Source organism: Electrona antarctica (assembly GCF_951216825.1).
Source record: "Electrona antarctica genome assembly, chromosome: 21".
Taxonomy (NCBI): Eukaryota; Metazoa; Chordata; class Actinopteri; order Myctophiformes; family Myctophidae; genus Electrona; species Electrona antarctica.
In genome coordinates, this window is record NC_136802.1 from 6,073,431 (window position 1) to 6,095,448 (window position 22,018).

Sequence of the window (22,018 nt, forward strand, 5' to 3'; positions counted from 1 at the left end):
GTACTGAAGGGCCTTTGTGTTAGTGGGAACATAATAATTGAATAGCTCTTATTGTGCAGTTTGATCTCTTGGGGTTTATGGGATTAATATAGTTTGAAATATATTTTTCTTTTTTTACAACATTGGAAAACGAGATGCAAGTGTTATTTTGATGAAACTGGCAATGCAATAGGTGTGGCCTAAGTGTGTGTGTGTGTGTGTGTGTGTGTGTGTGTGCATGCGCATGTGTGTGTGCGCAAGTGTGACAAGGATTTGATGAAAAAAAGGATAAATTAGTGAGGTGAGAAAGTATTGTATGAAGCCCTACCAAGAGGAACAAGTAACTATGGCCGAGCCAAAAGCTTAGTTGTAAATTGCAATTACATTTTTACATTCTGGACATCCATTGTGTGGGTTGCTCATCGTTATGGACGATTCAAAATCGATTCATAATTTCCAAAAATCGTTTTTCACTACATGGTGTCTGTGATATGAAATGTAAGCTTACCCTATTCACAGTAAACATGTCTTCAGTCATTTTCAAGTTACTGTAGTCACTTAATTTGGCTGGAGTAGATTGTGATGAAATCCTATAGTAAAATGCTTTTGAATTTAAGAATTGAGAATCGATTTTGAATCGAATCGTGACCCCAAGAATCGGAATCGGAATCGAATCGTGGGACACCCAAAGATTCACAGCCCTAGTTGCTCATTTAGTTGTTTAACCCATTCAGGACGGGAACCCAGTTTGGTGTTTAAAGCATTATGTTATACTTTAGCTATTGAAAAATAGCAGATCTACAAGCTCATAACGCGGCACCAAGTATATATAGCGAACGTTTTTAACTCAAGCGTTTGCTTCTGGGGGGTCTCTGGAACAACATATTTTGACATTGGGGTCGGCGGCCAAATACAGATAATGTTGGGGCTCCTTGACATGAAATAGTTAGAGAACCACTGAGACAGAAACATGGGGTTTTCATGATTTAGAAGACGTCAGGCCTAAATGCGTTAAACTTTTATCATGAGTAGGCTATTAACTTTCATAAACATCTGTGCACAAGCATGTGTTAATGTGGCGTAAGGACGACAATAATTGGTATCATTAGACACGGATGCCCTTGTGCTTGATTGCTTGATTACCTGGAATGACACACACACACACACACACACACACACACACACACACACACACACACACACACACACACACACACACACACACACACACACACACACACACACACACACACACACACACACACACACACACAGTCTCACACACACACACACACACACACACACACACACACACACACACAGTCACACACACACACACACACACACACACACACACACACACACACACACACACACGTGACATGACATGGTGACATTTGGCGCTGGCTTACATTACATTGCTGGCATAGGCAGAAACTATACATAGTCAGCAGGACAGGAAGCATGGGGCGGTGTCGGGTCGACGCTTCAAAGACAGCAGCCTGCTGGTGTTATGTGCCTGGCGGCAGCCCCCCGGGGACCCCCGCGGACCCCCACCCACTGCTGGTGGTATGCGCCTGGCGGCAGCCCCCCGGGGACCCCCGTGGACCCCCGCAGCCCCCCCGGGGACCCCCACCCACTGCTGGTGGTATGCGCCTGGCGGCAGCCCCCCGGGGACCCCCGTGGACCCCCGCAGCCCCCCGGGGACCCCCGCAGCCCCCCGGGGACCCCCACCCACTGCTGGTGGTATGCGCCTGGCGGCAGCCCCCCGGGGACCCCCGCGGACCCCCGCAGCCCCCCGCGGACCCCCGCAGCCCCCCGGGGACCCCCGCAGCCCCCCGGGGATCCCCACCCACTGCTGGTGGTATGCGCCTGCCGGCAGCCCCCCCACCACCAGCATGCTAAAAAGGACAAGAAGCTTCAGGCAACCGGTGGTGGAAAGTACAGTTTACTTTTTTAACCCATTCTAGACGGGAACCCCTTTTGGTGTTTTGAAGCATTATGTTATGCTTTAGCTATATTGAAATAAATAGCAGATCTACAAGCTCATAGCGTGGCACCGAGTGCCGCGCTACGAGCTTGTAGATCTGCTATTTTTTTTTAAAACCTTTTAAATGTGGCGCAAATCTTTCAATATATATTCTTTCAGGCTTAAATGGGTTAAGCGTAATTAACTTATTAAGCGTAATAATACTTTAGGAATACCAGGCCGCGCAATTCCGCCGGCTGTACGCCCGGGGCGAGTTGGTAAAGGGGCGAGTTGGTAAAGGGGCGAGTTGGTAAAGGGGCGAGTTGTTTGGTATTGGGCCCGGGCCTGTAAGTGTAATGGAGTCTGTAAGTAACATGGCTGATACTATGACATTGTGCTTCCAGAAGTCATTCATCAATAATGTCCTGCTGTTCGGTGACCGCTATGCTTCATGTCATTACATAATTGATGGTCCTGTGTTCTATTTTTGGTCGCAAAGGAAAGTATTAGCCAACCAGCAAATATGAAATTTGTTTATCAAAACCCAATAATTGATTGCCTGCGTTGCCTCTCGTTTCCTGAAAATAATGCCTTTTTGCTCTCGGTCCAGGGAGCACAGAATGCTAAAAACCAGGGCTTGCTTTTGGATCGTTTGACAGATAAGAGGTGCTGCTGGATTTGTCTTTCGGGCCCCCGAGGGGGTGACACACAATGTTATCGATACTTTTGCACTCAGAACTGTGTGTCTCCAGCTCTGCTCAGTCAGTGTGCGTGGGTGGGTGGCGTGCCCCTGTAGCAGCATCACCCCCAAATCATGAGCTCCACCACATCCCACTCCCACGCCAGGCATGTCCCATTGGGTATTAACCAAAAAAACTTAAAAAAAAGAGTTGCCAAAATAATCCGTATAGGCTAATTATTGTGCCATAGTGAATAATAGTATTTCATTTATTCAGAATAGTGAACATGTTAATATAAATGTTGAATAATATCATTATGACCAATACAAGGGATAATAATAAAGTATTGGAAATGGGAAATACTCAAGTAAAAATACAAATACCTCAAAATTGTACTTAAGTACAGTACTTAAGTAAATGTACTTAGTTACTTTCCACCATTGATAGCCAATCACATTGTCCAAACACAAAGCTGCACTGGCCTATCCTGTGAAAGTTGTGTTAGTTGATAAACTAGATCGTAGTAGTATTTTATAAATATTGACGTGTCCGTTCACAGACCAGCCTAACTGGCCACCGCGTGCCTTGTTGTGCTGCCTCGCCGACACATGGAAATATCGCTCTTCGTAAATACTTAACTTGCAAAAGTGCTTCACAAGAACAATGTTGGAGACAGTGAGATATTCACTGCAATGCCATCTTGTCTCTTTGAGGAAATTCAAGTCATTGACCCATTTTGGACTGAGGTCGATTAAAAAAAAAAGGCTTCTAAATCCTAACATCTTTCTGAAAAACCCATGTTTCTATGTCAGTGGTGCGCAACCTTTTTCATGTCAAGGACCCCCAGAATTATCTCTATTAGGGCCACGGACCCCCATCTCAATATATGTAGTTCCAGGGACCTCCCCCAGAAGCCAATATTTTAGTTAAAAATGTTCGCTCTGAAATATATATTCAAAGATTTGCGCCACATTTTCACGACTTTTCAAAACTAGCAGATCTACAAGCTCATAGCGCGGCACCGAGTGGCACGCTATGAGCTGGGAGCCTAATACTACTAATAATAATAATAATTATTATTATCATGATGAGCACAAAATGCAGCACAGTAATGAGGAACATACTGCATTTGTATCGATAAATCTGCACTTATTAAAGTACAGCGATGCATAAAGCAACTAACGCCGTTGGTGGTTTAGTTGGCCTGCTAGTCCCCATTAAAAGGCATTCCTCCTTCGTCAGCTCAATGACCACTTGACGGTGGCCTAGCCTCGTTAAACGTGATCCTCAATAAGCCCTCAATCGAATTAACACGACCATACATACAGTTGGGTGCCACCGATATTGTCCCTTATCATTTGACCCATTTAGGCCTGACCTCAACATTTTTAAATATCCTTCTAAATCCTCCAGTTTTCTGAAATAAATATTTTCACGATTTTTTCAAAAATAGCAGACCTACAAGCTCGTAGCGCGCCACTCGGTGGCGCGCTATGAGCTTGTAGATCTGCTATTTTTCAATAGCTAAATTATAACATAATGTTTAAAACACCAAAAGGGGTTCCCGCCCAAAATGGGTTAACTGTCCTTTTGCGCAGATCACGCAAACCTCAGCAAAAAGAAAAGGACAATATCGATGGCCTCCAACTGTACATATGACAAAATGCTGTGAGTTGACCAAAGGTCAGCCGAGGCAGGTTGTTCACTGGACAACGTCCAGACCGGAGGCTTTGTTTTCGCACCGTCCACATTTTTCAGATTACAAAGTTTGCGGGCCCTGGATAGTCAACCTGGCCTGGCGGACACCTGTGCTCTGAAGAGCGCACTTCTCTTACTTTTTAAGTGGTGCAACCACTTCCTTAAGTGACTGTGTGTGGCTGGCTGGGTGGGTGGGTGGGTGGGTGGCTGGGTGCGTCTGAGCACGAAAACAGCATGGTTGTTTTTCACCACCTGTGCGCAACCTAACACACACACAAACACACACGCACATATTAACTGTATATATGGTGATTTTGGGTGTGCCAGTATAGTACAGTACAGTACAGTACAGTACAGTACAGTACAGTACAGTACAGTACAGTACAGTACAGTACAGTACAGTACAGTACAGTACAGTACAGTACAGTACAGGGACCCCCACACAGTAACTCTGTCATTTCTCAACCGTTTCGGACGCGGGGCGGCTCGGCGGAATCGGGCCGGCACCCTGGGTGCGTTCCTGTGGGTCTGGAACCCCCCCCCCCCCCACCCCCGGGACCACCACTTACTTCACACGGGTGGGATTTTTTTTATTGTTTCTGGTCTGGCATGCTCTCTTTACACTCTTTCTGTGTGAATACTATATTTGTTATGCACACGGGGGCCGTATGTTACTTTCCCTTCTGTTATCTGTGAAGCACACTAAAACGGTTGTGAAAAAGATTACTATGGTGTATACTCTAGGGAAATAACTTCTGCTTTTATACCACTGATGAGAACAACACGAGACAACATTTTGGAGACATGCTTCTTGTGTAACAACCTGGATTCGAACACCGCCGCCATGGGAAGCCAATCACCTATATCGCTCATTCAAAGGGGCATATTATTAGGCTGGGCTTATAACCCATTCTGGGCGGGAACCCCTTTTGGTGTTTTAAGCATTATGTTATGCTTTAAGCTATTGAAAAATAGCAGATCTACAAGCTCATAGCGCGGCACCGAGTGCCGCGCTACGAGCTTGTAGGTCTGATATTTGTTGAAAAATCGCGAAAATGTGGCGCAAATCTTTGAATATATATTCTTTCAGAGCGAACGTTTTTAACTCAAATCTTTGCTTCTGGGGAGTCACTGGAACTACACATTTTCAGATGGTCGGTGGCCAATTACATAGGGTCAAAATGGGGCTGCCCTGCTACATTCACCTCAAACCCCTAAGCCCCTGACGGGGGCCCTTTGCTTTGACCCCCTAAAGTCACTGTTATCACCTTTATGAACTTGACTGCTGTGGTGCTTCAGGGGTACTAACATCCAGTTGCATTGTTGTTCTGTTGTTGTTGTTTTACGACTGGAAAAGGGCAGCTTATACCTCTGAATGACACCAGTGATAGAGGAGTCATATTTTGCCATTTTTACAAGTTGCAGCATTTAACTCCCAATTAATTTTATATGGTTATATTCATGTAGAAAACAGAAGAAGAAATGATTATTATAACTAAAGCTAGCAAAATAAACTAGAATAATAAACAGTACAGTAGTACAGTAGTGAATCCTGTGGATGCAGATGTCGTTGTTTTATTGCGTCCCTTAACTATAAACTGCATTATTATTTTAATCTCTGATGACGGATACAGGAAAAGGATACAGACACTTATGTATATATAGATTATATGTAGATTCAGCTATGGGTGTCAGATGGAAATTGGCAGCCATCCTCATATTCTTCTAATGTCTTAAAATAAATGAATATCTTGTAGAATGTAAAGGCAAAAATCTTTACTTTTTTAGTTCACCCCACTGTACTTTCAACTGGGTGTAGTCTGTTGATGTTGCCTTGCTTTGTCAGTGCAGTGCATGTCACATCTGTCACAATTACACAGTTTGCCTGATTAAGTGGACGTCTTAAGTGACCTCTGATTCTGTTTCCTAAGTGTGCGTGTGCTATTTATAGCCGTTTGGGATGTTATCAGATGGTGCTATTTACAGTATATGCACTGCAGAGAGACAGACAGTAACAGGGATGGTGTGTGTGTGTAACTAAGGCCATTGTCAGAATGTCATGACTCTCTGGGAGCCATACGATTGGACTGGACGTCACGTATTACCATACATTTAACATTTAATCTTCTGAGTCTGGTTGCATGGCAGCTTAAAAGGGACACTTCACCCTTTTTACAAAAAAATATATATTAATGACGTTTACAACATTTAGAACACTTTCCTGGGGGGTCTTAATATGTGTGTAATATGTGGTTTTACATATTTTAGATTGTAGCAGAGTGAGCCCAGTGTCTCTGATGTCATCGACACTGGGCTCACTTCCTTCCTGGACTACAATTCCCATGCTTTGGTGCACTGCTCCTCCTTGTGGATAGGGGGAGGGCTGTCTTACTGAGACAACATGTAGCCCAGGAAGTAAGTGAGCCCAGTGTCCATGACATCAGCGACACTAGCTGGGCTTACTGCTAAAATCTAAAATATCTAAAACCACATATTACACACATAAAGACCCCCAGGAAAGTGTTCTAAATCTTCTAAACGTCATTAACATATGGGTGAAGTTTCCCTTTAATTAAGGGGACACTGTTACCCGTGCCAAATATGTGGGGATTTGAGCAGTGCAGTGGGGTGGGTGGGGCACCACTTGAAGGTCAGGGAAGAGGGGTACCGGCGTAGACTTGGCGAGGCATTTTATTTTATTATTATTTTTCTGTCTGAAGGTGGCACTAGAGGGAAGGTTATGGGGAAACTCAAATGGTTAATATTAGGGTAGTTTAATTGGTTTTTTTGAGATCACCAACATCGGTATGGTTCATCCTCCGGGAAGCATGGAAATGCACATTAAATTCCATGTAACTTTACAAAATATGGAATTATTTGGAACTTAAGCGGTGGATGGATGGGTGTATGGGTGGATGGAACGGGCGGATATTGCCACCGTACGTGGCATTAGCCCATTTTGGGCGGGAACCCCTTTTGGTGTTAGCATTATGTTATGCTTTAGCTATTGAAAAATGGCATATCTACAAGCTCGTAGCACGCCACTCGATGGCGCGCTACGAGCTTGTAGATATGCTTGTAGATATGCTTGTAGATATGCTTGTAGATATGCCATTTTTGCTTGTAGGTCTGCTATTTTAGAAAAATCGAAGAGCGACTGAGATAGAAACGTAGCTTTTTCAGAAAACTGTCAGGATGTAGAAGACATTTTTAGAATCTGATCTCAGGTCAAAATGGGTTAGAAAGGTCTTTCATCAGAGGGCAAAGACCCCCACCCACCCCTCAAGCCCCCCTGCTGAAGCACCTAGCCGGGCAGGCCTGCAGCTTATCTTGTTATCTTGTGGCCTCTCTCATTGTTTAGCTGATGGACTGAATGGATGCCTTTGAAAATACTGGCTCAGGCAGATCAGATTAGCCAGCACTTTGTGTACCGTGGTTTTAGGGAAAGGCAGCCGAGCAGGGTTTGCATTGAGCAGTATTGTCGAACCCCCCGCACTGGGTTTTCATTATCGATTTCAGAATTCTGTCTGTTTTTACTGTGTGCTTGCTTATACTGAACTGTTTCAGTCTTTGTTCGTTCTTAAGATGATCCCAAGAGCTGGTGCAATAATAGTCTTGATTCATAATGTACTGAAATTGGGTCTGTTTTGTAATGCTATAGTGAGATAATGGTGCATGGATGTACTATAGTGAGATACATCTGTAATTATTTGGGGTTAGTATCTCCACGTTGGGATCCACACAATTCACTGCAGTTACTACACAAGAATTAACCCATTTTGGGGCGGGAACCCCTTTTGGTGTTATACTTTAGCTATTGAAAAATAGTACAAGCTTGTAGGTCTGCCATTTTTGAAAGATCATGAAAATGTAGTGCAAATCTTTGAATATATATTCTTTCAGAGCGAACGTTTAACTCAAATCTTTCCCTGAAACATATTTTCAGATCGGAGGGGGTCGGCGGCCAATTACATATATTTTTGGGCGTCCTTGACATGAAAATGTATGACGATAGAAACATGGATTTTTGTTGGATTTCAGTATTTAGAAGACATTTTGTAGAATCGTCCTCAGGTGTAAAAATGGGTTAAGACTTTGAAAGTTTGCGATTTATCTCTCAACAATGATCACCTATAGCCAGCCATCCCTTTAACCCATTCTGGGTGGGAACCCCTTTTGGTGTTAGCATTATGTTATGCTTTAGCTATTGAAAAATAGCAGATCTACAAGCTCATAGCGCGCCACCGAGTGGCGCGCTATGAGCTTGTGGATCTGCTATTTTTGAAAAATCGAAGAACGACTGACATAGAAACATAGCTTTTTCAGAAAACTGTCAGGATGTAGAAGACATTTTGTAGAATCGTCCTCAGGTGTAAAAATGGGTTAAGACTTTGAAAGTTTTGCGGTCAACCACCCCGTGGGTTGATTTATCTCTCAACAAGGCCCACCGTCCTCTAGCCAGCCATCCCTCTGCTCCTCTGTCTGTGTTGGATAGACCCAACGTTGCGTACGTCATATGCACAGAGGCAGCGGTTCACTTGGTTCCACAGAGATGGATGGTGTGCGACCTCTGATGCATTACCACCGCTATAAATAGCATCACGGACTGGAGCGGAGGCAAGACCTCCGCCGGATATTTATTTAAATAACCCTGATGCCTTCAAAATGTTTAGACATGACGTCGAATTTAAAAAGAAATCCCTATGTTTCTATGTCAGTGGAGCTCAATATTTCATGTCAAGGACCCCAAAAATGATCTTTAATTGGCCGCCGAACCCCATCTGAAAATATGTTGTTCCAGGGACCCCCCCAGAAGCAAAGATTTGAGTTAAAAACGTTGGCTCCGAAAGAATATATATTCAAAGATTTGCGCCACATTTTCACGATTTTTCAAAAATAGCAGATCTACAAGCTGCCACCGAGTGGCGCGCTACGAGCTTGTAGATCTGCTATTTTTCAACAGCTAAATCATAACATAATGCTTTAAAACACCAAAAGGGGTTCCCGCCCAGAATGGGTTAAAAAATTGCGGAAGTCTTGATGCCTTCAAAATGTTTTAAACATTGCGGAAGTAAAACAAAATGTACTAAAGCTTTATGAGCTTCTGGATCAGTTTTTTTTTGACGTCGTGTGTGTTCCAAATAATTTGCCACCTTTATGCAGACGCCTCTAACTAAACCACTTCACATTGCAGATTATAATCCTGCAGGCTACACGGGATGAAGTCACTTCATTACTGCTGTGTTTTAATCATGTGTGGGACGATTATGTGACTTTGGCCCCGTTTACTGTTCACTGTTCACTGCTTTTCATTGTCGTCCAGATTTATAACAATGGGATAGAACTCTATAGAAATGATACAAAAAATGATTCCTCTGTTTGAGGTCGCTACCAACCATAGCCATCTGCAGTTGCCATAAAAAAAACAGCTGTCAAGATAATTTGGTTGAAAAATGTTTGGAATTCAACAAACGCCCTTGTCCTTTAGAATGAAAAGTGTGTCCTCATACACGAGCGCCACAGTTAGTAGGCATGGACGTGATAAAGGGCTGTGGGTTGAATAAACGGCCTTTTTAACAATGTGGTGGTGGTGATAACGGCCTACCAGATGAGAATTATTTTCCCAGGTCTTGGCAAGGTCACAGACTTGAGGAAACGCTTTGAGAATATAGTATGTGTGGTATGTGCTGGAGTGTGTGTGTGTGTGTGTGTGTGTGTGTGTGTGTGTGTGTGTGTGTGTGTGTGTGTGTGTGTGTGTGTGTGTGTGTGTGTGTGTGTGTGTGTGTGTGTGTGTGTGTGTGTGTGTGTGTGTGTGTGTGTGTGTGTGTGTGTGTGTGTGTGCGCCTATTATTCTGATCTTGAATAGAGAGATTGTAGTATTAGTAGTAGCAGGCTGAAATAGAGTTCTCCTTTGAAGAAGAAGTGTCTTTGTGCTTTTATCTCTATAGACGGTAAGGCTAGTGATGCAGGAAATGAAAAAAAATAAAATACGGAAGAATCTCACGGATCGGTACAGTGGATTCAGAAGCACCCGGTGCTCACATAATGACAGAATGACAGAATGACAAGGCGAAAAAAAGGAGAAGAAGAAAAACTCTGTCAAGGACAAGCAAGAACACATTATGACTCCATTCATACGAGTCATCAATGAGATGTCACTTCACATGAGGCCTGCCATGCTTACGAGAGCAAAGGGGAATGCAAGCTGCTCTCAAGGTCACACGTGCGTGTACTCACATGCACACCCCTTCACACACACATGCACGCACGCGCGCGCACACGTGCCCGGCATGCACGCACACTGACTTGTCACGCAGAGAAACAGATTCACTTCAGTGCCAGCTTGTGCCAGCAAAAACAGAGCCAAAATCCAATAAGGTTTTAAAAATAGAAAGCCTGCTACTTTGATCTCACCCATGACGATGACGACTCCAAGTTGTAGCATCCATTCCAGCTGTGGCTCTTTGTGAGAGCGTGCGTGTGTGTGTGTGTGTGTGTGTGTGTGTGTGTGTGTGTGTGTGTGTGTGTGTGTGTGTGTGTGTGTGTGTGTGTGTGTGTGTGTGTGTGTGTGTGTGTGTGTGTGTGTGTGTGTGTGTGTGTGTGTGTGTGTGTGGGTGGGTGGGGTCGATCCGGCATAACAGTGTAGTGGCAGTAATTTGTTTTTCTTCTTAAGTAACAAACCAACCAAGTGCACGGCGCACGCACGCACGCACGCACGCACACACGCACGCACGCACTGGTTTGGAACAAAACAATGCAAACTAGGACACAGTCCTGTTTTAGGCTAGACCTACTTTTGTTGTTGTCTGCAGTTACTTTGTGAGCTCCCTTTGTGACGTCGTTCACTGTTGCTTCGCTCTTTTATCATCTCACTCTCACTGAACGTGAGTAATTGTGTAAGCGATGCGCTCATTTGCATCATCAGTGATTATGGCTGTTTTGTTTAACCCATTTTGGGCGGGAACCCCTTTTGGTGTTTTAAAGCATTATGTTATACTTTAGCTATTGAAAAATAGCAGATCTACAAGCTCATAGCACGGCACTGAGTGCCGCGCTACGAGCTTGTAGGTCTGCTATTTTTGAAAAATCGTAAAAATGCGGCACAAATCTTTGAATATATATTCTTTCAGAGCCAAAGTTTTTAACTCAAATTTTTGCTTCTGGAGGGGGGTCCCTGGAACAACATATTTTCAGATGGGGGTCAGCGGCCAATTACATATAATCTTTGGGGTCCTTGACATGAAAATGTTTGAGCAACACTGACACAGAAACATATGGGTTTTTCAGAAAACTGTCAAGATTTAGAAGACATTTGTAGAATCGTTCCCAGGTCAAAATGGGTTAAAATATAGTCATATACTGTAGACAATGGAGAGGAATTCATCAGTGTCTCCTAGGTATTGTTAATCAAACAATCCACTTCTAGTCAGTGAAGTGAACCCTTTCTTTGTTTTCACTCTCCGTGGTTCTTGTTCAGCACCATGGAGAGCAACGCAAGAAATGCTCCATTATTTGGCACATCTTATAGTTGTTGGGAAGAAACCTTGGCTTGTATCTCCATATTTCTTCTTTGTACGTTTTTTCTAAATGAATTAAGAATATATATTTTATACTCGTGCAAAAGTAACAAAAATGGATGATCCACAAGCTTACAACGCGTGGCTTTGCGCCGCATTGTGAGCTTTAAGATCTGCTATTGTTGCTACTTTTAACGTTTAAAGAAATGGAAAATCTTCACCTACTGTATAATGCCGGTTTTGGAAGTGATTAAGCCTGGTTTTTAGAAATATTTAACCATGAATGAAAATGATTGATGAGAGCTTAGTTGTGACTAAATAATAACTCCATTGACGATATGCACACGGCTGCCATCTTGCCAGCAAGGTGCTACCTAGGTGCAACGTCCCATAGTCAGCCCATTCATCCAAACAGAAAAGTCCTATCTAATTGTATTAAATAACGTCAAACTCACCAACATTGCAGCTGTACGGAAAGCTTGAATTATCGTCTTACTATCTGTGAAGTGTTTGTTTCATAAAAATCCATTGTAGACATGTTATGAGCTACTCCCTGTCAAGAAATTCCTTGCAGATGATTATTTTTCCAAGTGTCAGAGTTTGGAAGCGCTCGTTATCAGTAAAGCAACCTCCTGCTGCCTCCTGCATGATGTGCACATTCAAAACAGGTGGTACACACGGGCTGTTGAGTGATAGTCAACGAGCACTTCCAAAACTCCAGCACTTAGGATAAAAAAATCATCTGCAAGGAATTTCTTGACATAACATGTCTACAGTGGATTTTTATTAAACAAACACATTGCAGATAGAAAGAGGATAATTCAAGCTTTCCGTATGCAATGTTGGTGAGTTTGACGTTATTTAATACAATTAGATGGGACTGTTCTGTTTGGATGAATGGGCTGTCTATGGGAAGTTGCACCTAGGTAGCACCTTGCTGGCAAGATGGCAGCCGTGTGTGTGCATATCATCAATTGAATCCAGTGGTACAGGTTTTTGTTGTTGTTTTTTTCCCTAATAGATTTGTAACTTTACAGACCTTGCGTCAGAGATATGGATGGTCTTGGTTATCTCGAGCTGGGAGACTATAGATCCAGAGACGTAAGACTGTTAAAAGCGGCTTCGTAGATGATTGCCCAGGAAGAGTGAGTCCATTTAACCCATTTAGGCCTGACCTCGAAATTTAAAAAAAAATCTTCTAAATCCTCCAGTTTTCTGAAATAAATATTTTCACGATTTTTCAAAAATAGCAGACCTACAAGCTCGTAGTGCGCCACTCGGTGGCGCGCTATGAGCTTGTAGATCTGCTATTTTTCAATAGCTAAATTATAACATGTTTAAAACACCAAAAGAGGTTCCCGCCCAAAATGGGTTTAAGGATAGGGCCTCATTCACATGCACGTATCAAACAAATGTGCTGTGCTCTGTCTGGGATTAAATGGCCGCCACAATGCAATTCCAATGGGATAGTCACATGGTTTGACCTAACATTTGTGTTTGATTGCTGATCGCTGCCTCATCAAACACAAACGTTTGGTCAAACCATGTGACTCCCATCGGAATTGCATTGTGGCACCATTAACCCATTCAGGCCTGACGTCGAAATAAAAAAAAAAAGTTTTCTAAATCATGACAATTTTCGGAAAGATTTGAGGCACATTTTAACGATTTTTCAAAAATAGCAGACCTACAAGTTCATAGCGCGCCACTCGGTGGCGCGCTATGAGCTTGTAGATCTGCTATTTTTCAATAGCTAAATTATAACATAATGTTTAAAACACCAAAAGGGGTTCCCGCCCAAAATTGGTTAATGGTTAATGTGGTTAAACGCTAACGTGACATGGATGCGTTCCAGGTCTCAATGGATTAAGCACAGCAAACATTCGTTTGATACGTGTGAAGGAGGCCTCAGTCGGAGCCTCTCTCTTTGATGCCTAATGACTGTGGGTGTGTGTGAAGTGAGTGCTCCGGGCAGCTCTGAATAGCTTAAACTGTTGTCTTTTCAACGGAGGCCATTCCCCTTGATTCTGGTCATTTGTTTTAGGCATCGTTGTTGTTTCAGCTCTCCAGGCAAACAGATGGTCTGATGAATTTGCTCAGCCACTCACAAACAGAAGTCTAACATTTCTATCATCCAAGATGCAAACAAGCGTCATGTTCAGACTCAATCTTTTTGAAATGAATAGAAACGGGCTGACTATAATTGTTGGCATCGGCGCACGTTTTAGGAATAGATTACTACCATTTACCAAATGCAACATAACTTGTTCCACTATGGAGGATCACACCAAAATTAATTTCTTTATACCAGTCTTTTACTCTAGGAGTCGGATTTACGCCGTTCTCCCATGGATGGACGAAGAGGTTACGACATTCTCGTATCCATATTTAGATGCAGGTGAAGCTATCCGGTGATCTCCAGAGGGAGGGCTTGTTTCGTTACGGTCAGGGTCAGATACATTCGGTCAGGAAGGGAGAGACTCATGGCGGTATAGGGTCAGGGTGTGGTGATGAAGAGGAGAGACTGAAGGTGAAGCGCTGAGGCTATCGCAAGAAACTGAAAGCCCTTATTGATTAGGTCTATTTTTGTGAACTGTGGTCGAATTAGCTAATGTAAACCGCCACTGTAAAAAAAGAGAAGAAAAGGCGAAGGACACCGATATCCTTTATCTCAGGGGTGTATGGGATGACACCCAGTAGTCCGGTGGCCGGAAGGCTTCTTTTGTTTAAAGGTATATTCAGTGATTTCACTTAATTCAAATATCACTTGTTTTTTCTTATTTTTTGGATAATCCTCCCTACTATAAAGTGTGCTGACCATATAAGGAGTTCCTCCCTGTCCCCAGTGAGCCCCTGGGGTCAAAAAACCCTAGTTTCGGTTTGGGCTTTGGGTGGCAAAGCCTTCATCCAATCAGGATGAGAGGGGCCTTCCTCCAATCATGATCGAGTGGGGCGGGCATTGGTGCATGTGCTGTTGGTCTGTTGTACTTCCCCCACTGTAGAGCGTGTGCATGTGCACATCTTGTTACCGGGTGGACCGGGGTTTTTTCCAAATCACCCAAATCACTGAATGATCCTTTAAAGTGGGAAATTTGGTATATAGTCTTTTTTTATTGGCCTAATATATTGTCTATATCAGGGGTGCCCACACTTTTTGACTTGAGAGCTACTTTCAAAATGACCAGCTCGGCAAGATCTACCCACCAAATCAATTATTATACCATTGCTGAAAATAGTTTAAATATGTACCTGAGGGGGCTTCGGAATAGCAGAGTTGGTGTTACATTCTGTACAGTATAAGACAAATGCACTTGCAATGGGAAATAGAGGGGAAGAAATGTTTTTTCATTTTTTTTCCCAATATATTTAAATTAAATACTCTTTAGGGGCATGTCATGTGATCTACCTGCACAGCCTCTGTGATCTACTGGTAGATCACGATCTACCTTTTGGGCACCCCTGGTCTATATACATACACTCAATCCACTTGCTGATCGGCTGTCAATATTGGGCATATTTATTCTTTCTATGGCAGGCGAAATTGTCAAAAATCTCAAACTTTCCTTATGCTTCATGATTCTGAATCCATTCCAAGCATTAGTTTTGCACAAAAAAAACACTCCTTGGGCTAAAAACGGCCATAGACGTCATGACAAATGTGATGAGGTCAGCACAAATGTGATTTGTTGGGCAAGTGGCTATGGCTGTTTTTAGCCCAAGGAGTGTATTTTGTGCAAAACTAATGCTTGGAATGGATTCAGAATCATGAAAACCCCCTAGTTTGACATGTTACATGCTACTTAAAGCAAAAACAAAGTTTGACATTTTTGACATTTTTGGATGTTTAATGGTAGGGTCACAAGAAACCACTATTAAAAAAATGGTGGGCGGGCGGTACTGCTACCATTACTTAACGTTCTCCGTGGTTGCATGTGGGCCACACAGAGATGCAACAACGTCCCACAGATGGCCACCGTCGAGGTTTTAACACCAAACAGTCACAGAAGGAGGAAGCCCAGACAGGTTTCTAGTACTGCCCTTCAAAAATGGGCATGATTGCAATCAGACTGTCTCTAATGAGCTAATTAGGAAAAGCTCAACGCATCCTTCCATGACCCCCTCCTCGCATCCAAGAGAGGCTGCCACTCGTCTGGTCTGTCTACCAGGGATGGACCCACCCCCCACCCCCACACAATTGACCCCATCCCCACTCCAGCCCCACCAAGGTGACCTGTGCTCGGGTTCCGGCAGCAGCAGCAGTCCCCTTCCTTCCCCACATTAACCCGTTTAGATCTGAGGACGATTCTATCAATGCCTTCTAAATGTTTCTATGTCAGTTGGTTCTCAGACTATTTCATGTCAAGGAGCCCCAGAATTATCTGTATTTGGCCGCCTACCCCCACATCTGAAAATATGTTGTTCCAGGGACCCCCCCTCCTCTAACCCAGACGCAAAGATTTGAGTTAAAACAACGTTCGCTCTGAAAGAATATATATATCGAAAGATTTGCGCCCACATTTTCACGATATTTCCAAAAATAGCAGACCTATACGAGCTCGTAGCGCGGCACTCGGTGCCGCGCTACGAGCTTAGTAGATCTGCTATTTTTCAACAGCTAAAGTATAACATAATGCTTTAGAACACCAAAAGGGGATTCCCGCCCAGAACGGGTTAAGTGCTGCACTGGTCCGTCTGGCCATGGGCCGCGCTGACAGTCTTCTTCCTCCTTCCATCTCCGCCCTCCCAGATAAGGCTTTTGATTTCGCTTAAGTTCAAGTGCTTTGCTGTCACGAGCACAGGAGCGCGCGCGCGCGGTGCACGCACGCACACGCACACACGCACGTGCGCACGCACACACGCACGCACACACAGCAACACTGCAGGCAATGGAATTGTACTCTGAGGTTTGTGTGAACAGTGTGAAGTAAACAAATACTCACGACATGTAAAGCATTCAATTAAGGGTAAAACACGCACGCACGCACGCACGCACGCACACGCACACAGTCACGCACACACACACACGGAGGATACCGGTATGTATTCAAACAATATGCCCTTTAATACATTTCCTAATTTGAGCGTTCCCATTTTAATGTCTATAGCTTTTGCATCTTGCAGGTTATAAATGCCATTGTTTCAAATAAACCCACATAGAGGAAACACCTTGAGCCAGGGGTGTTTGACTGTTGCCTATTTCATTTAGGCCTGACGTCGAAACATGTCTTCTAAATCCTGACACTTTTCTGAAATACCTCATGTTTCTGTATCAGTGGTTCTCAATATTTCACGTCAAGGACCCCACAAATTATATGTAATATGCCTCCTCCACCCCCCCCCCATCTCAAAATATGTTGTTCCATGGACCTCCCCAGAAGCAAAGATTTGAGTTAAAATGTTCACTCTGTAATAATATATATTCAAAGATTTGAGGCACATTTTCACGATTTTTCAGAAAACAGCAGACCTACAAGTTCATAGCGCGGCACTCGGTGCCGCGCTATGAGCTTGTAGATCTGCTATTTTTCAACAGTACAACATAATGCTTTAATTAAAACACCAAAAGGGGTTCCCGCCCAGAATGGGCTAACCACTGGACCGAGAGCAAAGCACCAGGCGGGGGAAAAGAAAACATACACTAGGCCGCCTTGATTAAACACAGCTTTTGGGGATTGCATTCACTTGTGAAAATGAAAATGACACAGCAGTTTTTTTGTTCCCCTACTTGCCTCCTCGCCTCCTAGCAGCCCAGAGGTTCTGTTCCTCTGATTGGCTCGTGGGAGGAAGGTAAAGAGGAAGCCATTCTGATTGGCTCGTGGGAGGAAGGTAAAGAGGAAGCCGTTCTGATTTTTAGTCCTGGCGGGCCATATGGAGCACTGCCTTGTGGGAAATCAGCACTGTGGCAGCTCCTGTAATTAGTTCTGCTTGTTAGAAAAATGAAGGGGTTACTAATTAGAAAGTAGATGGCTTCTTGACTTGTTGTGCATCTTTTCCCTCCTTCCTTGAAGATCATCATTATCATCGCAAAATGGGTGAGAGAGGGTGGCAGAGAGAGGGGGGGGGGGGAGAGAGAGAGAGGGGGAGGAGAGAGAGAGAGGGAGAGAGAGAGAGAGGGAGAGAGAGAGAGAGAGAGAATTGCTGGTGCTGCTCAACGGTTTTTACTCTCACACGGTGCTTCTATAGATGGACAAATCTCGAAGGAGGTTCTGTCAAGCTCTGACAGACAGGCTGCCGACTCTTTGCCACGTGCTGGCAGATGCCTAAGAGCTGTGCAAAGATTTCAGCTATTCACGTTCGAGCCCAAGAAAACACTGATCTTTCACGAGGACCCGAAGAAATATAGTATTTGAGGTTCAATCGATACAAATGATGATATTGCTTTAGCAGCTGGTGTTTACAAAGCCACCACAAATACACATGTATTTTTGTACACTTTATTTTATGTTTTTTATAGAGGGACAGACAGTAGGCTGACAAGAAATGGGGGAGAGAGATGGGGGAGTGACATGCAGTAAAGGCCGTCGGGATTGGGAGTCGAGCCCGCGGCACACTGCGAGGCTCGGGCTACCGGCCAAGGTGCCTGGACCACTGAGCCACGGTCCAGGCCTTTTTTTTACACTTTTAATACAATGAATATAAGATAGGCTGAAATTCATACTTTCAATTGTGTGTCGCCTGAATGACCCAAATATGGAGGAGATGAGATTATTTTAGCGTAATGTACAGAAACGATGTGGCTTTTATGACGTCATATATCCATCACATATGACTCCAAATTTGGGCATGGATTCTATTCATTCTATCAATGATGTCATCACCTGATAATATCACGTCATCATGCATCAGCCTGATGACATAAAATAAATGATGTCACCACAATGTCATTTAAAATGTCCCTCAAACAATTATTTGATGACACTCAAAAACATGGCCGCAAAGTCAGCAGGAGGGTTTTGGAGTAAATTTAGAAACGTTACACAACCGGAGACGGCCGCCGGGTTCGACGACTCCGGCGCGGACTTCTATCAGTCCAACTACGACGTAGGTGACCAAGGAGGCCAGCAGGGTGGCTATAGCTACGGCGGCGACGTTACAGGTGACCATTTCAACGACCCCCACGGCGGTGGTCCGTACACGGGCCAGATATTCCAGCCCCAGCAGACCTACACGCCGTGCTCGTCGCAGTGCAGCAGCAGCTTCGACGACGAGCCGCCGCTCCTCGACGAGCTGGGCGTCAACTTCCAGCAGATCTGGCAGAAGACGCTGACGGTGCTCCACCCCATGAAGGCGGCCGACGGCTGCGTCATGAATGAGACGGACCTGGCGGGACCCGTGGTGTTCTGCCTGGCCTTCGGCGCCACGCTGCTCCTGGCGGGGAAGATCCAGTTCGGCTACGTGTACATGATCAGCGTGCTGGGCTGCGCCGGCATGTACGCCCTCCTGAACCTGATGAGCGCCGCCACGGGCGGCGTCTCCTTCGGCTGCGTGGCCAGCGTCCTGGGCTACTGCCTCCTGCCCATGGTCATCCTCTCCAGCTGCGGAGTCTTCGTCTCCTTGCGGAGCGTGTTCGGGGCGATGCTGGCGACCACGATCCTGGGCTGGTGCAGCTTCTCCGCCTCGAAGATCTTCATCTCGGTGCTCGGCATGGACGGTCAGCAGCCCCTGGTGGCGTACCCCTGTGCTCTCCTCTACGGGGTCTTTGCTCTCATCTCCGTTTTTTAAAACCGTTCCTTTTCAAATTGAAAAATCACCCGGAAGTCAGTCCAAGTATAGGCCCGTTCTCGATTATTTAATGTGATCGTTATTTTAATACAGTGATGATTACCGAATGTAAACTGATAAACAAGCTTTATTATTATCGGGATAATATTTCTGTGCAGGCCTCCAAGGACGTATCCCCCTCCCACATTTTTTTCCAATGCCTGGTGCTGCGGCCATCTTGGATCCTAAACACATGGGAGAAGGGTGGCCATCTTGGATCCTAAACACATGGGAGAAGGGTGCGGCCATCATGGATCCTAAACACATGGGAGAAGGGTGCGGCCCGAGAAAAGCCCTTATTGACTATGGCATGAATCCAGCTGGATTGTTATCTTAGCCCACCAGATTGTTGTGCCGTTGTCTTGATTGTAGTTCGGACATCATTGCGATTAACTGACACAGTTTAACATTTAGCAACAACATAGCATTAGCAACATAGCAACGTTAATGGAACGTAACATTCTTCTTGTCATCACAATTAATACCGATGATGCTTTTATTTCATAGATCCTTAACCCTCAAATACAGAAAGTGTGATATTCACCGTGTGATCGCCGAGAAGTGTTTTTTAGGACGCTTAATTCCATGAAGTTTCATGAGACAAATCTATAATCTGGCTCTGATGTCTGAGAGCCAGATTATAGACAGTGCAATATGGCTCTCAGCGATTCACGGGGGCGTTCGCAGTTCCGCCAACCCCCTCCCCACATCCCCCCCGTACTATAAGCTGTGGGCAATTTGAGGCATGATAGCGGAAGCTGTGTTTTAGCGTATGATGTCACTCCACTCCAGCTCCACAATTCCTCCATAATACAGATTTACACAGGTTACGTTGGGGCCCTCGAAGGGGCCAAGCGCCCCCTCATGTGGCGGCTGATCCACATCCAAGAACGGTTTTGATGTGTCATTACATAAGAACTGGGAGCAGGATTAATCCATTCTGGACGGTAACACCCTTTTGGTGTTTGAATTTAAGCATTATGTTATGCTTTAGCTGTTGAAAAATAGCAGATCTACAAGTTCATAGCGCGGCACCGAGTGCCGCACTATGAACTTGTAGATCTGCTATTTTTGAAAAATGGTGAAAATGTGGCGCAAATCTTTGAATATATATTCTTTCACGTGAACATTTTTAACTCAAATCTTTGCTTCTGGTGGGGGTCCCTGGAACAACATATTTCCAGATGGGTGTCGGCGGCCAAATACATATAATTCTAGGGCTCCTTGACATGAAATAGTTTGAGAACCACTGACATAGAAACATAGGTTTTTGTATAGGACATTTGTAGAATCGGCCTCAGTCCAAAATGGGTTAAAGCACTATACACAGAATCCAAATAACATATACTCATCTCCCCGGGCGATTATTAGTCATAATATTTAATGCTGGCTTAACCCATTTTGGGCGGGAACCCCTTTTGGTGTTTTAAGCATTATGTTATACTTTAGCTATTGAAAAATAGCAGATCTACAAGCTCATAGCGCGCCACCGAGTGGCGCGCTACGAGCTTGTAGGTCTGCTATTTTTGAAAAATCATGAAAATGTGCCTCAAATCTTTGAATATATATTATTACAGTGTGAACATTTTAAATCTTTGCTTCTGGGGAGGGGGTCCCTGGAACAACATATTTTCAGATGGGGGGGGCGGAGGCATATTACATATAATCTTTGGGGTCCTTGACATGAAATATTGAGCACCACTGATACAGAAACATGAGGTTTTTCAGAAATCTGTCAGGATTTTGAAGACATTTTTTAAATTTCGACGTCAGGCCTAAATGGCTTAATAAGTGAACTGTGGCGTAATCCTTGTCTGGCGCTGTCACCTGTTCTCTCCCGACTTTCCACAATTGCCTCGGAGGAAAGCGAGTGTGGAAGGAGATTAACTACAAAAGCCTACAGTGTACGTGTGGGAATTATATCCGTGATATTTGAAATCCCAGATGTAGGGTCTGTGACGAATCTCTGGAGCCTGTTTAAAAAGAGATCACACTCACGTCATACAATATTCATACGTCACATACCAGTGCTCAGCCAATCAGCTGAGGGCATTCCATGCTCAGCCAATCAGCTGAGCGGCATAAAATAAGAAATAAATAAATGACGTCAATGAATACATTTAATAGATGTTTGTATATAAAACTGTGTGTGTGTGTGTGTGCGTGTGCGTGCGTGCGTGCGTGCGTGCTCTGAAACATTTTGTGTTTGCTTTGTTTATGGCAAGATAACTTGTAAATATGTAATGGTTACCACCATTTGTAGGAATATCGATGCTTCTACAGAAAGGCAATAATAATAAGAAAACTGCCCATTTTGGTGCTTGGTGATTGCATCCAGTGCTACAGATGCTCAGCAATGTCCGTTTTAGAGCATTGCAGATAAAGCATTACCAGCAACTCGCATCTTTTACTGA

General features: G+C 44.2%; 2 protein-coding genes across 3 annotated transcripts in view; both read left to right on the top strand.

Annotated features, from left to right (window-relative positions):
- The window catches only part of LOC306914556 (sodium/potassium/calcium exchanger 2-like), an 87,201-nt gene that overhangs the window by 9,002 nt on the left and 56,181 nt on the right, over positions 1-22,018 (top strand). The window lies entirely within an intron of this gene.
- LOC306913732 (protein YIPF5-like) lies at positions 18,771-19,565 on the top strand (the record flags this gene model as incomplete). Its single annotated transcript, XM_079490544.1, has 1 exon — positions 18,771-19,565. One exon carries the CDS (start codon positions 18,771-18,773, stop codon positions 19,563-19,565), a length of 795 nt encoding a protein of 264 aa, XP_079346670.1.